At 38.2% G+C, this 18,275-nt stretch overlaps 1 protein-coding gene across 3 annotated transcripts in view; it reads right to left on the bottom strand.

Annotated features, from left to right (window-relative positions):
- GALNT8 (polypeptide N-acetylgalactosaminyltransferase 8) overlaps nt 1–18,275 on the bottom strand; it is a 69,518-nt gene that overhangs the window by 33,471 nt on the left and 17,772 nt on the right. For all 3 annotated transcript variants that reach the window (XM_077953315.1, XM_077953314.1, XM_015150879.3), the window contains exon 3: nt 3,712–3,878. In XM_077953315.1, the coding sequence (XP_077809441.1) occupies nt 3,712–3,878 (167 nt within the window). The remainder of the gene's footprint in view (nt 1–3,711; nt 3,879–18,275) is intronic.

Here is an 18,275-nt window from a genome sequence, read left to right as displayed (position 1 = left end):
ACTCAGGAGTGATTGTCTCAATTATTGAAGGTGCCAAGCAGAGCCGGTACATCTAAGGCTGTTTGCTTCTTCTGGGAGTGAGCTGGGGTAGCCAAGGTGGCCAGTCTGTACACCTACCCAGGCACTACTTTTAGTCAGTAATCCACAGGAGGTGCCACTGAACCTGAATATCTAGATTCTAATTCAGTCACTACATCGTTCTGTGTCACTTCCCATTGGATGTGTCTGTTTCTTCAACTTAGAGAAAAGTACCATAGTGGGCACGGTGGCTCATGCCTGTAATCCCAACACTTTGGGAGCCCGAGGCAGAGGAGTGCTTGAGCCCAGGAGATTGAGACCAGCCTGGGCAACAGAGTGAGATTCTGTTTCTTTTTCAGAAAAAAAAATATATATATAAATTTGAGAAATTCAGGAAAGGTACCAGATAGTCTGGACCCTTCCAACTCCAAATTTTTATGAGCCATAGATTCTGAGTCACCTCCTGAAAAATAATGCCTATCATATAGCACAAAAATTAAGCATGCCTCAATGGGTTTTCTGAAGACAACCTATGCTCCCTTCCCAGCTTTGCCCTCCTACTGGTCTCCTCCCCAAAACCTGTTATTCCAAGCTGGTCAGCTCAGGGTGCTTCTGGATTCCTCATTTGTGTTCACACCTTTCTTTCGGCACTCCCTAGTTCTCCACCCCAACCCAGTTTCCAAGTCTTCCCTCGTTTTCTCTGCTGTCTCAAATCCTATGAAGCCTTCAAGTCCCAATCCAAGCCTGCCTCCTCCAGGAACCTTTCTTAGATCATCACACCCCCTACCCCTACACCACGCTTTCTTTCACTGACAGTTCACTCGGTTTGTCACATCATTCTTCACACACTGAAGTATCTTTCCACAGATGTGTCTTGCTTCATTAAGATGGAAACTTGAACTCTCTGACATCCTCTTCCCTGCCCACTGCCTGGCACATGGTAGAAACTCAACATGTAGTTGTTGATTGTGAAATGTTCCTAAAATTAGGAAGAAAATACAGCATTCCATCTACCTTGATATAATTTTTTAAAAGCTTACACCTCATCTAACACTTGAGTGGCATTTAACATGTAAGCTCAAAATATTTGAGTGACGTGAATAAGCTTAACATCTAGGGAAAGACAGAAAGGAGGCAAACCTCTGGCACCAGGTTGTGGCATTTCAAAAGTACTGCAAATAATACTGAGATAGGGGAGGAGCAGAACAGTAGCATGTAATGGGAACAGGCTCTCTCCTGAGGCCTTCACACATATGATTTAACCCCAAAAGTGGTCCTATCAAGTAGGCACCAGTATTTCCTGATGTTACAGATGCAGAAACTGAGGTGAGAAGTGGCTGAGTCACTTGCCCCCAAATTCACATGGCATGATAAAGGCTTCCATTTATTTTCCTGTTTAACACAAAACAGAGATTTGAGTTATGCTCAGTGTGGGCTCAGTTTGGCTGGTGTTTTTGTGGTTAATGACAGAGACTCTCTAATTCCTGTCCCTGTAACACCAAAGAATGGCTGACAGTCCCCTTTTCTGGGACCATCCAAACAAATCATCTCTGTGGAAAACCAACGTGGGTTTCAGATCTAAATGAGAGGAATGTGTTATAATGGAGTGCTGTTTAGAACAATAAGCAAGCTTTGGTTTTTCTTTATGTGTCTACATTGTGTTTGTAATCTTGTATTTTTTTTATTTTATTGTTCCCCAGGAAAAAGTCCTGAATTAAGTCTTATCTACACCCCATAGAACATAGAGTATAGTGTTGACATTTTTTTTTTAACAGAAAAAGATAACTTTCACACTATTCCAGCTGAATTCTTGTGTTTGCCTCAAGAAGACCCTGAGTCCCAAAGAGGTGAGGGGACTGGCCTGCGGTTGTCTCAGGCAGGGAGCAGAGCCAGGGTGCCTTCAGAAGTCCAGGGCAGAGGGCTTTTTAATCATGCTCTTATTTTTGGCTCGGAAAACCAGGTGTGCAACTGGGTACCAGTCTCCATGCTCAGAAATGAATGAAACCAGTCTCTTTTCTTTGGTTCTCCATGGAATTTTGCTCTAAAAATTGTACCTTCTTATTTTTTGCTTAGTTACATTGGAAGTAAAAAAGAGGAAGATATGCAAAGGATGAAGATAAGTATTGTTAGTATGGAAGAGCCTTAAAAAGAAGGTTTAAGCCGTCATTTTATTTGCTCTCTCTCCTGAGAGACAGGTTGAAAGTACAACAACCTATCTGGTACTTAAAGATCCACGGAGAAGGAACATATTCTGCCTCCAATGAGCTGCCACTTCATAACACTTATAGTCAGGAAATTCTTCCTCACTTGCCCAAACCTCTAAGTTTTTGTAACTTAATTCTACTGTCTTTTATTTGTTGCACAAAATTAATAAAACTAACAGTCAACACTTGCTGAGAGGCCACCATGTGCAAAATGCTTTACATAATTCAGGTATTATAAAGGGAACATAGTAGTTAGGGCTAGGGCTCTGGACTCTGAAGTTTATGGTCAAATCTCAAGTCTGTCACTTACCAGCTGTCGGATGTTGAGCAAGTTCCTTGATCAGTCCGTGACTTAGTTTTGTGCATCTACACAATGGGTCAAAAAGTGGTTCCTTCCTCATAGGGCTGTTGTAATGATTAAAATAGTTAACATGGCCAGGCACTGTGGTCGTGCCTGTAATCCCAGCACTTTGGGAGGCCGAGGCGGGCAAACCACCTGAGCTCAGGAGTTCAAGGCCAGTTTGGCCAACATGGTGAAACCCCAACTCTACTAAAAATACAAAACTTAGCTGGGTGGTGGCGCATGCCTATAATCCCAGGTACTCAGGAGGCTGAGGCAGAAGAATTGGTTGAACCCGGGAGGCGGAGGTTGCAGTGAGCCAAGATCCCGCCACTGCACTCTAGCCTGGGTGACAAGAGAGAAACTCCGTCTCATAAAAAAAAGGTAACGCACGTAGGGTGCTTAGAACAAGCAATGTTAGCTGCCATTATGATCTCATTTAATTCTCACTATAGTTCATAAAATAGTTATTATCATCAACATCCATATTTTGTGTATAAGAAAATCAGAACATGAAGACGTTGAGTTACCCAAGGACATAACACTTATAAAGGAGAAGCCGGGACCATGAACTCAGAAAGTGAGGACTCAGGTCCATTATCTTCTACATCTCTTCCTTGGGTGGGCTAGACTCAGGGCAGGGGCACCCTGTGGGCAAGAGCCGTTGCCACTGTGAAGAGTCAGTGCCCAAAGCTGTCTTTCCTCCAGGCTTCATGACCCAGAGAGAGTGGTCTGCTCTTCATAAGGAGCGACTCTAAGTCCCTTCCTGGTATCTGGAGTCCTTCTCTAGACTCCGCTTCACCCCCCGCCAGGCTCCTTCATTGTGCATAAGAGGGGCACAGGTAGATTTGGAGGTACACAGTCCTGGCCTAACTCCCACCTCTGCCACTGGCTTGTGGTCCAATTTAAGCACACTGTGTGAGCTCTTTGTGTCTCAGTTTCCTCATCCGTGTAGAGATAATTATCCTCTGTCTTGACTTTGTGAAGATTAAATGTGGCTAGCACAAACAGACCCTCAACCAATGATCTTTTTATTTTCCCTGCATGAGAAACCCAAGGTGTCCTCAACTGTAAACCAAAACCTCTTTCCAGCCAAGCACAAGTGATAAGTGGTCATTTTTACAGTTATTCTTTGATCACGTTGCTCACCATTTGAGCTGAAATCATCCACCAAGATGATTTCCTTCAACAATTGAGAGGGTGTCCGGTTGATGATACTGGTGATGGCCCGTTGTATAATGGACAGAGCTTCATTCATGAATATGAGAATGACACTGAGGGATGGGAGTTGGGAAGGATATGTCTTCTGAAGACATCTAGAAGAGATCATTTTTATAACATATTATTTTTTTAATTACTTAAACATTGCTATCCCATCTTTCCTTTCACTGTGTATGATGTTATATCGACCAATTCATCCACCCCTCAAACTCACTGAAAAGCAAAACTCTTAGTGGCTTATCACAGTAGCAAGATTTTATATTCGTTTATCCAAAATTCTCCTGTTATGGGGATAAAATCTTTTTTTATTAATCTTTACCAGATGTTTCCATTTGAACATTCAACATACTTCAAAAGGAATTCCCATTCCTCTTCTACACCCGGATTCGTTTCCTTGCTGGCAGCCTTCCTCCAGTCATTGCCACAGCCCTTTTCCCATGTTCTCAGACCCCAGTCACCTTTGACACACCCTCTACTTCACCACCAGACACAGGTGGCAAACTAGCCTGTATTTACTAAATGCTTACCATATGCTAGGCACTGGTTTACCCTTTTTATAGCTTCATTGGGGTTAAACTGATATACAAAAACTGAAGATACACATGCACCCACAATATCGTAATCAAGGTAATAAATGTATGTATCAGCTCCAAAAGTTTTTTTCTATATGTTTGCCCATTTTTAGTTTGGTATTGAGTTTTATAAGCATTCTTTATATATTCTAGACTTCCTATCAGACATATGGTTTGCAAGTATTTTCCCCCACTCCATGGGCAGTCTTTCCACTTTCTTGATGGTGTTATTTCAGGAAAAAACTAAGTCAGTTTTGATAAAGTTCAACTTTTCAATCTTGTTTCACCTATGCTTTTGGTGTCATACCTAAGAAACTCTTGCCGACCCCTATCGCCCAAGATTTGCTGTCATTTTTTTCTAAGTGTTTTATAGTTTTATCTCTTATATTTACATCTATGACCACTTTGTGTTAATATTTGTATATGGTGTGATAAGGGGTCCAACTTTATTATTTTGCATCTAGATATCCACTTGTCTCAGCACCCATTTGTTGAACAGACTATTCTCTCTCCCATTGCATTGTCTTGGCATCCCTGTCAAGAATCGGTTGATCATAAATTTAAGTGTATATTTTTCCCCCATGTAAAAGGATAGAGGGAGCTAAAGTTGGGTATTTTCATTCCACCATGGAGAAAGCTAAAGCAGGCTGGAGTTGATTGTTCCCCTTCTCCCAGGTAAGTTAGTGCCTTAGACCATTTTGTGCGGTTATAACAGTATACCTGGGACTGGGTAACTTAATAATGAACAGAAATTTATTGGCTCCTGGTTCTGGAGGCGAGTAAGTCTAATATCAAGGTGCTGGCCTCTGGTGAGGGGCTTCATGCTACATTATAACATGGCAGAAGGTATCCCATGGCAGAAGGAGCAAAGAGAGGATGAAAAGAACAAGAGCCCAGTCCCACGATAACAGACCCCCTCTCATGATAATGACGGGGTAAGAGCATTCACCCATTCACCAGAGCAGAGCCCTCATGACCTAAACACCTCTTCAGGGTCCCACCTCCCAATACTGTCGCAACGGCAAATACATTTTCACATGAGTTTCAGAGAAGACAAACATTCAAACCACAGCAGTTAGGCTATCATACAACTCCAGCAGGTTAGGCTCTGGTAAAATAGTTTCTCTTTCGGGCAGACCTTGTTAAGAAGAACAGAATAATCTGGCATATTTCAAAATGATTCCTTTTCACCTCTTCCCTTCTCCCTCCCAGAGGCAGGAGGAGATTTTTCTCTGATATTTACTGAGGATCTGGTAGAGGTCTGGGGGGTAAAATGTACACAAGTGTAGGAGCCCCTATGACTGGGTCTCCCCAAGTGTTTAATTCTCAGACTTGTCCACAATTCATCAATTTACAGTTCAGGTTTTCCTATCCTCGCACTGGTTCCCATGGTTTCTGCTCTGGTAAAGTTATCTACCCGTCTGTCTGTCCAATTTTGGGGGCAGCAGTTTGCCCTGCAAGGTCACTTCCCTATAAGAGCTGAGAAGAGTTTATTTTTCCATTTTTTCAGCTTTTTACTTGCTGTTAGGATACAGTGCGGACTTCTAAGCTCCTTAAAAGCCAGACCAGAAAATGAAAGTCAAACTCTTCATTTTTATTATTGTACTTTTCAGTTTTAGAATGATCATTTGGCACCTTTTTATAAGTCTTTATTGATAGTTTCTATTTGATGAGACCTTGTCATTATAACCTTCCTTTAATGCTTTAGACATGGCTAACTTTAGTTCTTTGAATATATGTATAATGATGTCTTTGAAGTCATTATCAGATAAGTCCAATATCTGGGCCCCTTCTAAAGTTTGTTGCTTTGTTTTCACTTGTGCGCTAGTTACTGCTCTTTCCTGTATCTTTGTATGTCTCATAATTTCTTGTTAAAAATGTGTCATTTTAGACAAAGTATCTAGTAACTCTGTATATAACCCAGGAGTAAATGGGTAAATGTCATTGTAATTTGCTTGGTTGTTTATTTATTCAATCGGTAACTTAGTTAAACTAATTTGCAAGGTCTACAAAATCTATTTCTCCTGCAGTGTTCAGCCTTTAATGCTCATGATCTTGATCTTTTTTTTTTTTTCTTCTTGTTTTTCTCTTTTAGCCTGGCTACCTAGGGGCTGCTTCTGGGTCATCATAAGCCACTTATTCATCAAAGATTGGATTTAAAGCTCCTTGGTGGATTAGATTCCTGAACATAGGTGGCATGGAGGCTGCGATCACAGTTCAGGGAGTTTACATTTTGACCTACATACTGGTAGCTTGGATTTTTTTCTGTGATAACTCCTGAGAGAGCACAGCCTTAGGTATGCACACAGTCTTCCAGATTCCCAGGGATGCGCATGATTTTATTTTTAACCCTGGCTTCCTAGTTGTTGCCTCTGAGTCAGAGCAGTTTACTGTTCAAGCAGTATTTGTTCAGAGGTTGGGCTTCAGCCCCTAGTGCTGGTGAGGATTCAGCCGTTTGCTGATGGATCTGTGTTCTGGTTGGCAAATAATTTTCAGTCTTCCCCTCATTCAACTCTTGCTGTTCCTGAGCAGGTTCAGCCTGGGGCTTGCACACAAACTTCTAGACAACCCAGAGATAAGTGTGATCCAAGGAGGGCTCTTCTTGGCAATCGTTTTCCCTGATTCTTCCTGTTAAATTTCTGGCTGTTCTGCCATTTTGCTTGTTGCCACCAGTATTACGGAGCTATGAGCATACGTTTTAATTTTCTCTACCAAGATCTCTATTGCTTCAAACAATATCATTGGCTGGACTTCTTTATCCTCTGTTCTAAATAAGGTCAGTCCCTTAAACATAGCTAGGGAGGTTTTCATCTTGCCTTTCTTCCTGAATAGAACTTCTGCACCACTGCACAGGAGCTGGAGGTGGAGACAGAGGCCCTTCTAGAATGACACCTTGCTCTACAGGTAGACGTGCACTGGGGGAAAGGAGGTGGTGGCCCCTGGAGCCCCTGGTCTTCCTAGTTTGTGCATTCTGGTATGGAAGTTCCACTCTGACAGCAAGTTGGAGAAGGAGCAACTGGAGCCCAGTGTTCTTGGACTCATGCACCTGGAGTTGAAATTTCACCCTATGAGTAGAGGCAAAATAAAAGAAAGGAGTCACAACTGTCTCCCTCAATCACCTCCAGTAGGAATACAACTTTTGCATTCCTAGTGGAGGAAGGAGAAGACGTGAAATGTGGGTGGCCTGCCCTTCCTGGGGTGATACCAAGGACCTATGTATGCTAGGACCTGCAGGGACAGGGAGCCCCCTTCTTGACCACAGCCACCAGAGCAGATAACCTTGTGAAGTTTCCATAAGACAGAGCTGAGGGTGGGTTGGGGGAACAAGTCATGGCTCCAATGCCACAGACTCCTGCTGTTCTGAAGGATATTTAGTAGATTTTCTTGAAAGAATGTTTTTCCATTTGCATATTTCCTTAGAACAGTTTGTTAAAAAATTTAAATAATTATGATTTTTTTCCAGTTAAATAGTTGTTTTGCTAGGGAAAGAAAATGTTGCACTCAACACTTTGCCATTCTGGAAGGAAGCCTCAATCCACACATTTTTTAAAGACTTAAAGTAGTTGCCAACCTACAAAACCAGACTTCTTGTCTCTTTGACAAAGCAAATATTTATCTCACTGCAACCACTTCTCCGGGACATAGCCCCTGCTCTGTCCAGAACCAGGGTTGCTGCAGTTACTCACAGTGTAGCTCGCTGTTCACCCATTCACCATCGCCCTCACCCAAAATGCTCACAACATGTATGTTGGCAGGCATTTGAATTGCAGCCTCTGAAATTGCAAGGGGATTTTAGGCAAAAGCCAAAATGCAGATGAATGCCAGCGACACAAAAGAGCACACACTCCTTGGAGAACTGCCCTTCTTAGTAGCAGTGCCAAGAGATACGAGGATGGACATATCAGAAAGACTGGACATTGGAAGCTAGGAAGATTGGACTTTATCCTAGAGGGACTAAAGGATTTTAAGCAAAGAATTGGTATGATCAAATTTACATTTTAAAGAAACCATTCTGGCTGCCATGAAGACAACAGAAGGTAATCAGCCACATGTGGACGCCACAATACAGGTGGGAAGGTATGAAGACCTCACCTGAGGCCTACCCTGGAGAAAGAAAGGAGCAAGAGAAAGATACTTTCAATCTGATTTCCCCGTCTCACTCATTACTCAAAGGTGGTGGGCAGGTGGAAGTTGAAGGGGCAATACTAGATCACAAAAAAATTATCAGATACTAACAATACCCACACACAAATCACTTGGGGATCTTGTTAAAGTACCGACTCATCAGGAGGTCGGAGTGGGGTCTAAGATCCTGAATTTCTTCCAGGCTCCCAAGTGATACCAATGCTGTAAGAGGGTGGTACAGTAAATAAGAGTAGGAGCAGAGGCTCCAGAAAGACCTGTGTTCACTCGAGTCACAGCCGTCACTTTCTATCTGCATGATCTTTTTGTGCTTCTCTTCCTTTCCTTATTTATAAGATGGTGAGGGTGGTGGTGGTTAGCAGCAATAGTATTAATAGTAATAGCAGTAGGAGGAGGAGTAATCCTCACATCATAGTATTATTATGAGGTTCAAATGTGGTAATGTGCATAAGTGCTCAGAATAAAAGAAGCTCCATAAAGGTTATCTACTATTCTTACTACTTTGCTGGTTATTTTTGTTCTTGTTGTCATTATCACTTGGACAATGGCAACTTTCACTGAGCTAGGAGCAATAAGAGAAGAAAAAGAAGTGGATCAACTTAGGTTTGGCCGTGTGGCATCTGAGATGCCTCTGAGTCACACCATGGAATTCCCTGGCAGGTCACTGCATATATAGCCCTGGAGCCTCAGAAGAACAGTCTGGATTACAGTCCTGTGGATTTGGGAGTCATTGCCATGTAAGTGGTGAATTCGTAAGTGGATAAAATCACCTTAACTACCAGCAGAAAGGAGCCTTGGACTAAAGCCTGAGGATGATCAATATTTAAAGCACAGGCTGAGGAGCCTGGCAGAGATGAACTTTAAATTCTTTAAAGCCTAGTGGCAGTTCTTAATATCTGGTATGGGATGGTTATACAATAAATCTGTATTTAATTGAGAGTAAGAATAGGTGATTACGTTAAATTGAAGACTGATTAAAATTCTGCTGAACTTCTCTTTCCTCTAATCCACATAACCACATCAGTGACTTCAGATGTTATTTCCTCTGCCCTGTTTCCTATGCATCTTTTGCACAGTCTTGTCTATATTTTAATGCTTTCACGACACTTCTCTTATCCATACCCACATTTTCTTACCCACCGTACATCAATCAAAAGAGGTCAGAAATGTGCCTCCTGTGGTTCCAAAAGAATAATTTCTCCCTCCTCCCTGCATCACCAGCACCTGACCTGGAAAGTGTAGACCAGCACTATCCAGTAGAATTTTCTGCAATGATGAAATCTTTTATATCTATCCTATACATACTGATAGCTACTAGCCGCGCATGCCTATCAAGCACTTATAATATGGCTAATATAACCAAACTTAAATGCTTAATTTTAATTAATTTACATTTAAGTAGCCATATGTGACTGGTAGCTATCATACTGAACAGTGCAGCAGAAGATACTGGAAAAGTATTTGTTGGTTGGATGACATCTAGAGGAACTGACCTCTAGCCACTCCTCCCAGCAGAGAATCACAGTGTGCCACCTCAAGCAAATAATTTTAATTAATTTACATTTAAGTAGCCACATGTGACTGGTAGCTATCATACTGAAGAGTGCAGCAGAAGATACTGAAAAAGTATTTGTTGGTTGGATGACATCTAGAGGAACCGATCTCTAGCCACTCCTCCCAGTAGAGAATCACAGTGTACCACCTCAAGCAAGGGGAGAGAATGGCAGAAAGAGATAAGGTAAGTTCTATGTGCTACAGCTGGAAAGATAAACTTTATTCATATCACAATTTTGCCTGAAACTACTGTTGTGTGGAACACATAAACTAATTTCTATACATGCAAACAGACTTTAATCAGTTGCAAAATATGTATTCTTACATTGGGATTTCCCAGGGCAAATTATGTGGCTGGCATAATTTGCCTTAGAAAATCCCAGTGTGAGAATATATATTACACTGGGAGGGCCAGCCTCATGGTATGCAACCTGGGCAGTCACACAGGACTCCACATGTAGGTCTCCCCCATTGATTTAATTCATTACTTTTATCATCTTGAAATTCTTAATTATTTTTTAACGAATGTCCCTCATTTTCATTTTGCACTGGGCTCTGCAAATAGTGTAGGTGGTCCTGTTCATAGCAGGTGGGCTCTCTATTAGAGATTAATTATTGAAGCTGCGCCTTTTTGTGTGTTTAATTATTTAATCATTTGTTGGTATTTTATATCTATCCAAATTCAATTAAGTGACGGCTTCATTCTCCAATTACACAGCACACTCTCCTGAGAAGCCTTTCTCCAGTCCCTGAGAGGTAGAGAGAGGACATGACAACATGAGAACTGCCAGGGCTGGTACATTTCTGGTATCAAACAGCTATCCAGAAAGCTGAGGAAACGTAGGAACCACAATCGTTTTGGCATCTCACTTGGCAGGAAGCTGGACTAAATAGCATACAATGCCTATGCTAAATTCAAGATTCTACATGACAGCTTTCATTCACTAAATGACTTATTTTTCAGTAAAGTCAGTGGAGTTATCTATCTGTAGTACTCAAACCATGAAGGTTTCCAGAATGCTTTAGCTCTGAAATCTATGTGTCTGAGCCACATGGATCTTTTTATGGGCATCAGGGAAGACAGGTTGTCTCCTGGTTTATAAGTATCAGATGTGACTCAGACATTATTAAGGTATATAGAGGCACTTGATTCATATATAGTTTTCACCATAGTGAAACTTTTTGAGAAGTAGTTTCATGAATTAATCTCTATGGAATGAAACCTAAATGCTCCAAAATTAAGAACAAAGCAGCTCCAGTTACCAATTGATCCCTGCATATTATGCTCATGCCTCAAGACCTAAATTATACAGTGGATCCTGCAGAAAATATATTAGGTCCTACTTGCCTCCCAGGTCACAAGTGGCAAATACTAACACAATTGCCACCATTTCCTCTTCCTTGTGTATAGCAGGCATTGCTAATAGATCACAGCACTTATGTCTTTGATCACATTGACTCAAAAGTCTTCCCACTACAATACTCCAGGTAGTCACTACCAGTTAGTTGGAGTTGGCATGAAAGATGAAATGTTTCACCATTTCTTTCACAAGCTAATTCATTTAAATATTCCTCTAAATACCTTACAGTGAAACATCCAAGGTAAAGCAATCTACATGTTGAAATAAGTAGGCCTTGGTAAAGAAGTAGTTTTCTCTTCTTCATTTAAGGCTCTCCTACTCTCTTCTAACTCAGAAAATCAGGGATGCTAGAGAATCATTTTTAGGGTGATGTGATAGAAAGTACCAATTCATCAATCAAACCATACACTGAGCCACTGTCATGCACTACATGAATCACAGGTCGAATCTTGAATGTGGATTACTTTGCTCTGATGGTTAAAAGCATAAAGAGAAAGCAATTCATGAATGGCCTGGTCACAATTTCTTTTCACTTGATGTCTGTTCAATTCAGCTATAAGATCTTAGTACTAAGAGGCTGCAATTTATGATACATTTTATAATCCCCAAAAGAAATATTCATTCTCAAAATTTTTTGAGGCAGACCCAAGAAACTCAATGAATTCCAAGTAGAACGAATGCAGAGATACACACCCAGGCCCATCATAATCCAAATGCTGAGAGCCAAAGATGAAAAGAAAATCTTGAAAGAAACAAAAAGAAAAAATGACTTATCACATACAAGGGAAACCCAATAAGATTGACAGTTGATATCTCATCAGAAACAATAGAGGTCAGAAAGCAATGGGATGGCATATTGAAAATGCCAGAAGAAAAACGAAACTGTCAACCAAGCATTTTTTATCTTACATTTTTCAAATAAAGGCATTGACAGATAAACAAATGCTGAGAGAATTTATTTGTTGCTAGCAGACCCACCTTACAAGAAAAACTAATCTCTTTAGGCTGAAAGCAAGTGACCTTAGACAGTAATTCAAATACACACACACACACACACACACACACACACACACACACAAAATATCAGCAAAGGTAATTATGTAATTATAAAAGACAGTATAGATATATATCTTTCTCTTTTCCACTCTTAATTTAAAAAGTAAAAAGCAATTGCATAAAGCAATTTCTATACAATTGTATAATTCAGTCTATAACATCACAATGTAATATATTTGGTAATAACCGCACAGAAAGGTGAATGGGAACAAAGCTGTGTTAAAGAAATGACACAAGATAGTAAAATGAATCCACAGGAACAAATGTACAGAATCAGACATGTAAAATAAGAAGGTGAATATAACAAAGCCTAAAATTAATACTTCCTCTCCTTTTTCTCATTTTCTTTACTTGACATAAAATTATACAATCATAATGTATTTTGGAGTTTTACCACACATATATGTAACATGTAATAATAATAGTAAAAAAGGAGGAAGAGCAAGTAGAGCAATATATTAATAACTTTTTTGTATCTCATTGAAATTAAGCTACTACAATTCTAAGTAGATTCTGATAAGTTAAAATGTATGTGATAAGCCCTAAAACAACCACTTAAAAAATCAAAAAATATAGTGAAAAATCATTAAAAGAATTATACAGTTATATTAGAAAATATTCACTTAATGGGAAAAAAGAAAAAGTAAAAGATGGATAGAAGGAAAAGGCATGAGACACTAGAAAACAAAAATAGAACAGCAGAAATAAATTCAACTATATCAATAAAACATTAAATGTGAACAAATTAAACAATCCAATCAATAGGTAGAGAATGAAAGACTGCATTTTTTAAAAGATCCAACTATATGCTGTCTATAGGAACCATACTTTAGGTTGAAAGAGAGAAATAGGTTGAAAGTAAAAGGATAGAAAATGATACATCATGTAAACAGCAACTGTAAGAAAACTAGACTGGCTATACTAATATCAAACAAAACAGGTATTAAGACAAAAATGTTACTAGCACTAAAGGAGAAAATTTTATAATAGTAAAACATATAAAATGAACAAACCTCATTGAATTTATGGGATAGCATCAAAAGAGCAAATATTTGAAGTATAACATTCAAAAAGGAGAAGAAAAAGACAAAGTGGTAGAAAGCCTATTTAAATAAATAATAGTGAAACATGATGAAGTGGAAAACACATCTGCCAACCAAGAATACTATATGTACCCAGAAAAGCTGTCCTTAAGCAATGAAGGATAGAAAAAGATGAACAAAACCTGAGGGGGTTAATTACCACCAGATCTGTCTTACAACAAATGCTGATGAGAGTTCTTCAAGCTGAGAGAAAAGGAGGCTAATTAGTAATGTGAAAACATATGAACCTATAAAACTTGCTCATAAAAGTAAATATACAAAGTCAGAATACTCATTGTAATGATGGTGTATAAGTTACTTATATCTTTAATATGAAGATTAAAAGACAAAACTATTAAAACAATAATAGCTCTAATAATTTGGTAAGATGTAAATGATGACATTAAAAATTAAAAATGGGGGGAGTGGAGTAAAAGTGTAGAGATTCTTTGCAATCAAAGTTAAGCTGCTATCAGCTTAAAATAGTTTGTTATACCGATAATATGCTTTTTGCAAGCTTCATGGAAAGCACAAAGCAAAAACTTGTCATTGATACACAAAAATAAAACGCAAAGAATCAAAGCACACCACTAGAGAAAACAACTTAATCGCAAAGGATGATGGCAAGAAAGAAAGGAAAAAATGATCTAACAAAGACAACCAGAAAAACAATTAACAAAATTGCAGTAGAAAGTCCTTACCTATCAATAATTTCCTTGAATGTAAATGGGTTTTATTTAATCAAAAGACATACAGTGGCGAAATGGGTAAGAAAGAAAACAAGACCCAACTATATGCTACTTACAAGAAACCCACGTCACCATTAAAGACACATACAGATTCAAAGTGAAGGGCTGGAAAATGATATTCCATGTAAATGGAAACCAAAAGCGATTAGGAATAGCTATACCTTGATAGGGTAGACTTTATGCCAAAAACTGTAAAACATGACAAAGAATATCATTAATAATGATACAGGGATTAATTTGGCAAGAGAATACAACAGTTGTAAATATATAGACAACCAACACTGGAGAACCTAATATAAAAAAGCAAATGTTAATATATTTAAAATATACAATAATAGTAGGAAACTTTAATACCCTACTTTCAGCAATGGGAATATCATCCAGGCAGAAAATCAATAAGGAAACATCAGACTTAAACTACACTCTAGACCAAATAGACTAACAAACATATACAGAGCACTCCAATAACCACAACAGAGTACACATTCTTCTCATGTGCATGAGGAACATTCTCCAGGATAGATCATATGTTAGGCCACAAAACAAGTCTTAACAAATTTAAGAAGACTGAAACTATATCAAGTATCTTTTCTGACCACAGTGGTATGAAGCAAGAAATCAACAACAGGAGGAATTTGGAATAATTTGCAAATATATAAAAATTAAATAACATGCCCCTGAACAGCCAATGGATCAATGAAGAAAATACAAAGGAAATTAAAAAGAATATTGAACAGATAAAAATGAAAAGCAAACTATCGAAATTCACGGGATGCAGCAAAAGCAGTTCTAAGAGTCAAGCTTACAGAATAAATGCCTACATCAAAAGAAAAAATATATCAAACAAACAGTTTGACCTCAAGGAACTAGAAAACTAAGAACAAACTAAGTTCAAAGTTAGTAGAAGGAGTAAATAATAAAGATCAGAGCAAAAATAAATACAATGGAGATTTAAAAAAAACACAGATAATAGTCATAAAACTAAGACTTGGTTTTTTGAGAAGATAAACAAAATTGACGAATCTTTATCTAGACTAAGAAAAAAAGAGGAATCAAATAAATAAAATCAGAAATGAGAAACAGAAATTACAACTGATACAACAGAAATATAAAAGGTCATAGGAGGCTTATGAACAATTACACATTAACAAATTGTACAACCCGTAAGAAATAGATAAATTCATGGACACATACAACCTATCAAGATTGAATCATGAAAAATGGAAAATCTGAACAGACCAATAATAAGTAAGGAGACTGAATTACCAAAAAAAAATTTCCTATCAAAGACAAGCCTAGGGGCTGTGTGGTGGCTCATGCCTGTAATTCCAGCACTTTGGGAGGCTGAGACAGGTGGATCACTTGAGGTCAGGAGTTTGAAATCAGCCTGGCCAACATGGCAAAATCCCATCTCTACTGAAAATACAAAGATTAGTTAGCTGGACGTGGTGGCAGGTGCCTGTAATCCCAGCTACTCAGGAGGCTGAGGCACAAGAATTGCTTGAACCTGAGGGGTGGAGGTTGGAGGTTGCAGTGAGCCAAGACTGTGTCACTGCACTCCAGCCTGGGTGACAGAGTGAGACTTGGTCTCAAAAAAGAAAAAAAAAAGACAAGCCCAGGACCTGATGACTTCACTGCTGAATTCTACCAAACATTTAAGGAAGAACTAATAATACCAGTCCTTCTCTAACTCTTCCAAAAAATCAAAGTGTAGGTGATACTTTCAAACTGATTTTATAAGGCCAATATTACCCTGATAACAAAACCAGACAAGAAGACTGAAAAAAAGGAAACTACAGGCCAATATACCTGATGAATGCTAATGCAAAAATCCTCATCAAAATACTAGCAAACTGAATTGAATACGCATTTAAAAGATTATTTACCATAATGAAGTGAGATTTATTTCAGGGATGCGATGCAAAGATAGTCCAACATACACAAATCTGTATCTGTAATACACCATGTTAACAGAATGAAGGACAAAAACCATATGATCATCTCAATAGATGTGAAAAATCACTTAAAAACTAAACATTTTTTCATGCTAAAAACTCTTAACTAATTAGGTATAGAAGAATTGTAGCTTCAACACAATAAAGATCATATGACAAACCCACAGCTAACATCATACTCAATGAGGAAAAATTGAAAGCTTTTCCTCTAAGGTCCGGAACAAGACAAGAATGCCCACTCTCACATTTCTATTCAACATGCTACTAGAAGTCCTAGCGAGAGCAATCAGGCAAGAGAAAGAAATAAAAAGGCATCAAAACTGGAAAAGAAGTGTAGATTGTCCCTGTTTGCAGATGATATGATCTATATACATAAAGCCCTAAAGAACCAACCAAAAATGGTAAACAATTCAGTAAAGTTGCAAAATCAACATACAAAAATCAGAAGCCTTACTATACACCAACAGCAAACTATCGAAAAAGGAAATCAAGCAAACAATTCTACAAACAAACTATACCAATACTTAATACTTATGAATACATTTAACCAAGGAAGTGAAAAATCTCTACATTGAAAACTATAAAATACTGGTCAATGAAATTAAAGAAGCATAAATAAATGAAAAATCATCTCAGGTTCATGGGTTGGAAGAATTAATACTGTTAAAATGTTCATACTTCCCAAAGTGATCTACAGATTGAATTCAATCCCTATCAAAATTCTAAAGACTTTTCTTTACAGATAGAAAAAACAACTCTAAAAGTTCTACATGGAACCATAAATTATCCTGAATAGCCAAAGCAATCTTTAGCCAAAAGGAGAAAGCTGGAGACATTACATTACATGACTTCAAAATATACTATATTAAGCTATGGTAATCAAAACAGCATGATACTGCCATAAAAACAGACATAGAGTAGTGGAACAGAACATAGAGCACAGATACAAATCCACACATTTATAGGTAACTGATTTTCAACAAAGATGTCAAGAAAACACAATGGGAAAAGAATTGCCTCTTCAATAAATGGTGTTGAGAAAACTGAATATCCACATTTAAAAAGAATAATACTGAACTCTATCTCATCACACCATATACAAAAATAATCTGAAACTAGATTAAAGACTTAAATGTAAAACCCAAAACTGTAAAACTCCTAGAAAGAAAATAGGGAAAAGTTTCCAGAACATTGGTTTGGGCAATGACTTTTTGGATAAGACCCCAAAGCCACAGGCAACAAAAACAAAAATAGACAAATAGGATTACATCAAACTAAAAAGCTTCTACACGGCAAAGAAAAAAATCAAAAGAATGAGGAGACAACCTACAGAATGAGATAAAATATTTGCAAACTATATGTTTAATAAGAAGTTAATATCCAAAATAAATAAGAAACAGAAACAACTCAATAACAAGAAAAATAAAAATCAGCAAATGACCTAATCAAATATTTCTCAAAAGAAGACTATAAATGGCCAAGAGCTTTATGAAAAAATGCTCCATAACATTAACCATCAGGGAAAATGCAAATTAAACTCACATTGCGCTATCATCTCACCCTTTTTAGAATGGCTACTATCAACAAATAAAAGATAACAAGTATTGGCGATAATGTGGAAAAAAAAGAACCGTTGCACAGTTAGTGGGAATGTAAATTAGTATACCCAATAAGGAAAATAGTATAAAGATTCCTCAAATACTAAAAATAGAACTATTGTATGATCTAGCAACCGTATACTAAATATATCTCCACAGGAAATGAATTAGTATATTGAAGAGAGACTGCACTCCCATTTTCATTGGAGCATTATTCATAATAGTGGAATACCATTCAGCCACAAAAAAGAAGGAAATTCTGTCTCTTGTGACAACATGGATAAATGTAGAGGACATTATGTTAAGTAAAATAAGCCAGGAACAGAAATACAAATACTACATGATCTCACTTATACGTGGAATCTAAAAAAGTTAAACTCATAGAAGTAGAGAGTAGAATGAAAGGTGGTTACCAGGAGCCA

This window comes from Macaca mulatta, chromosome 11 (assembly GCF_049350105.2).
Source record: "Macaca mulatta isolate MMU2019108-1 chromosome 11, T2T-MMU8v2.0, whole genome shotgun sequence".
NCBI lineage: Eukaryota > Metazoa > Chordata > Mammalia > Primates > Cercopithecidae > Macaca > Macaca mulatta.
Note: the sequence above shows the minus strand (reverse complement) of the source record. Positions and strands in the feature narration are given on the sequence as shown.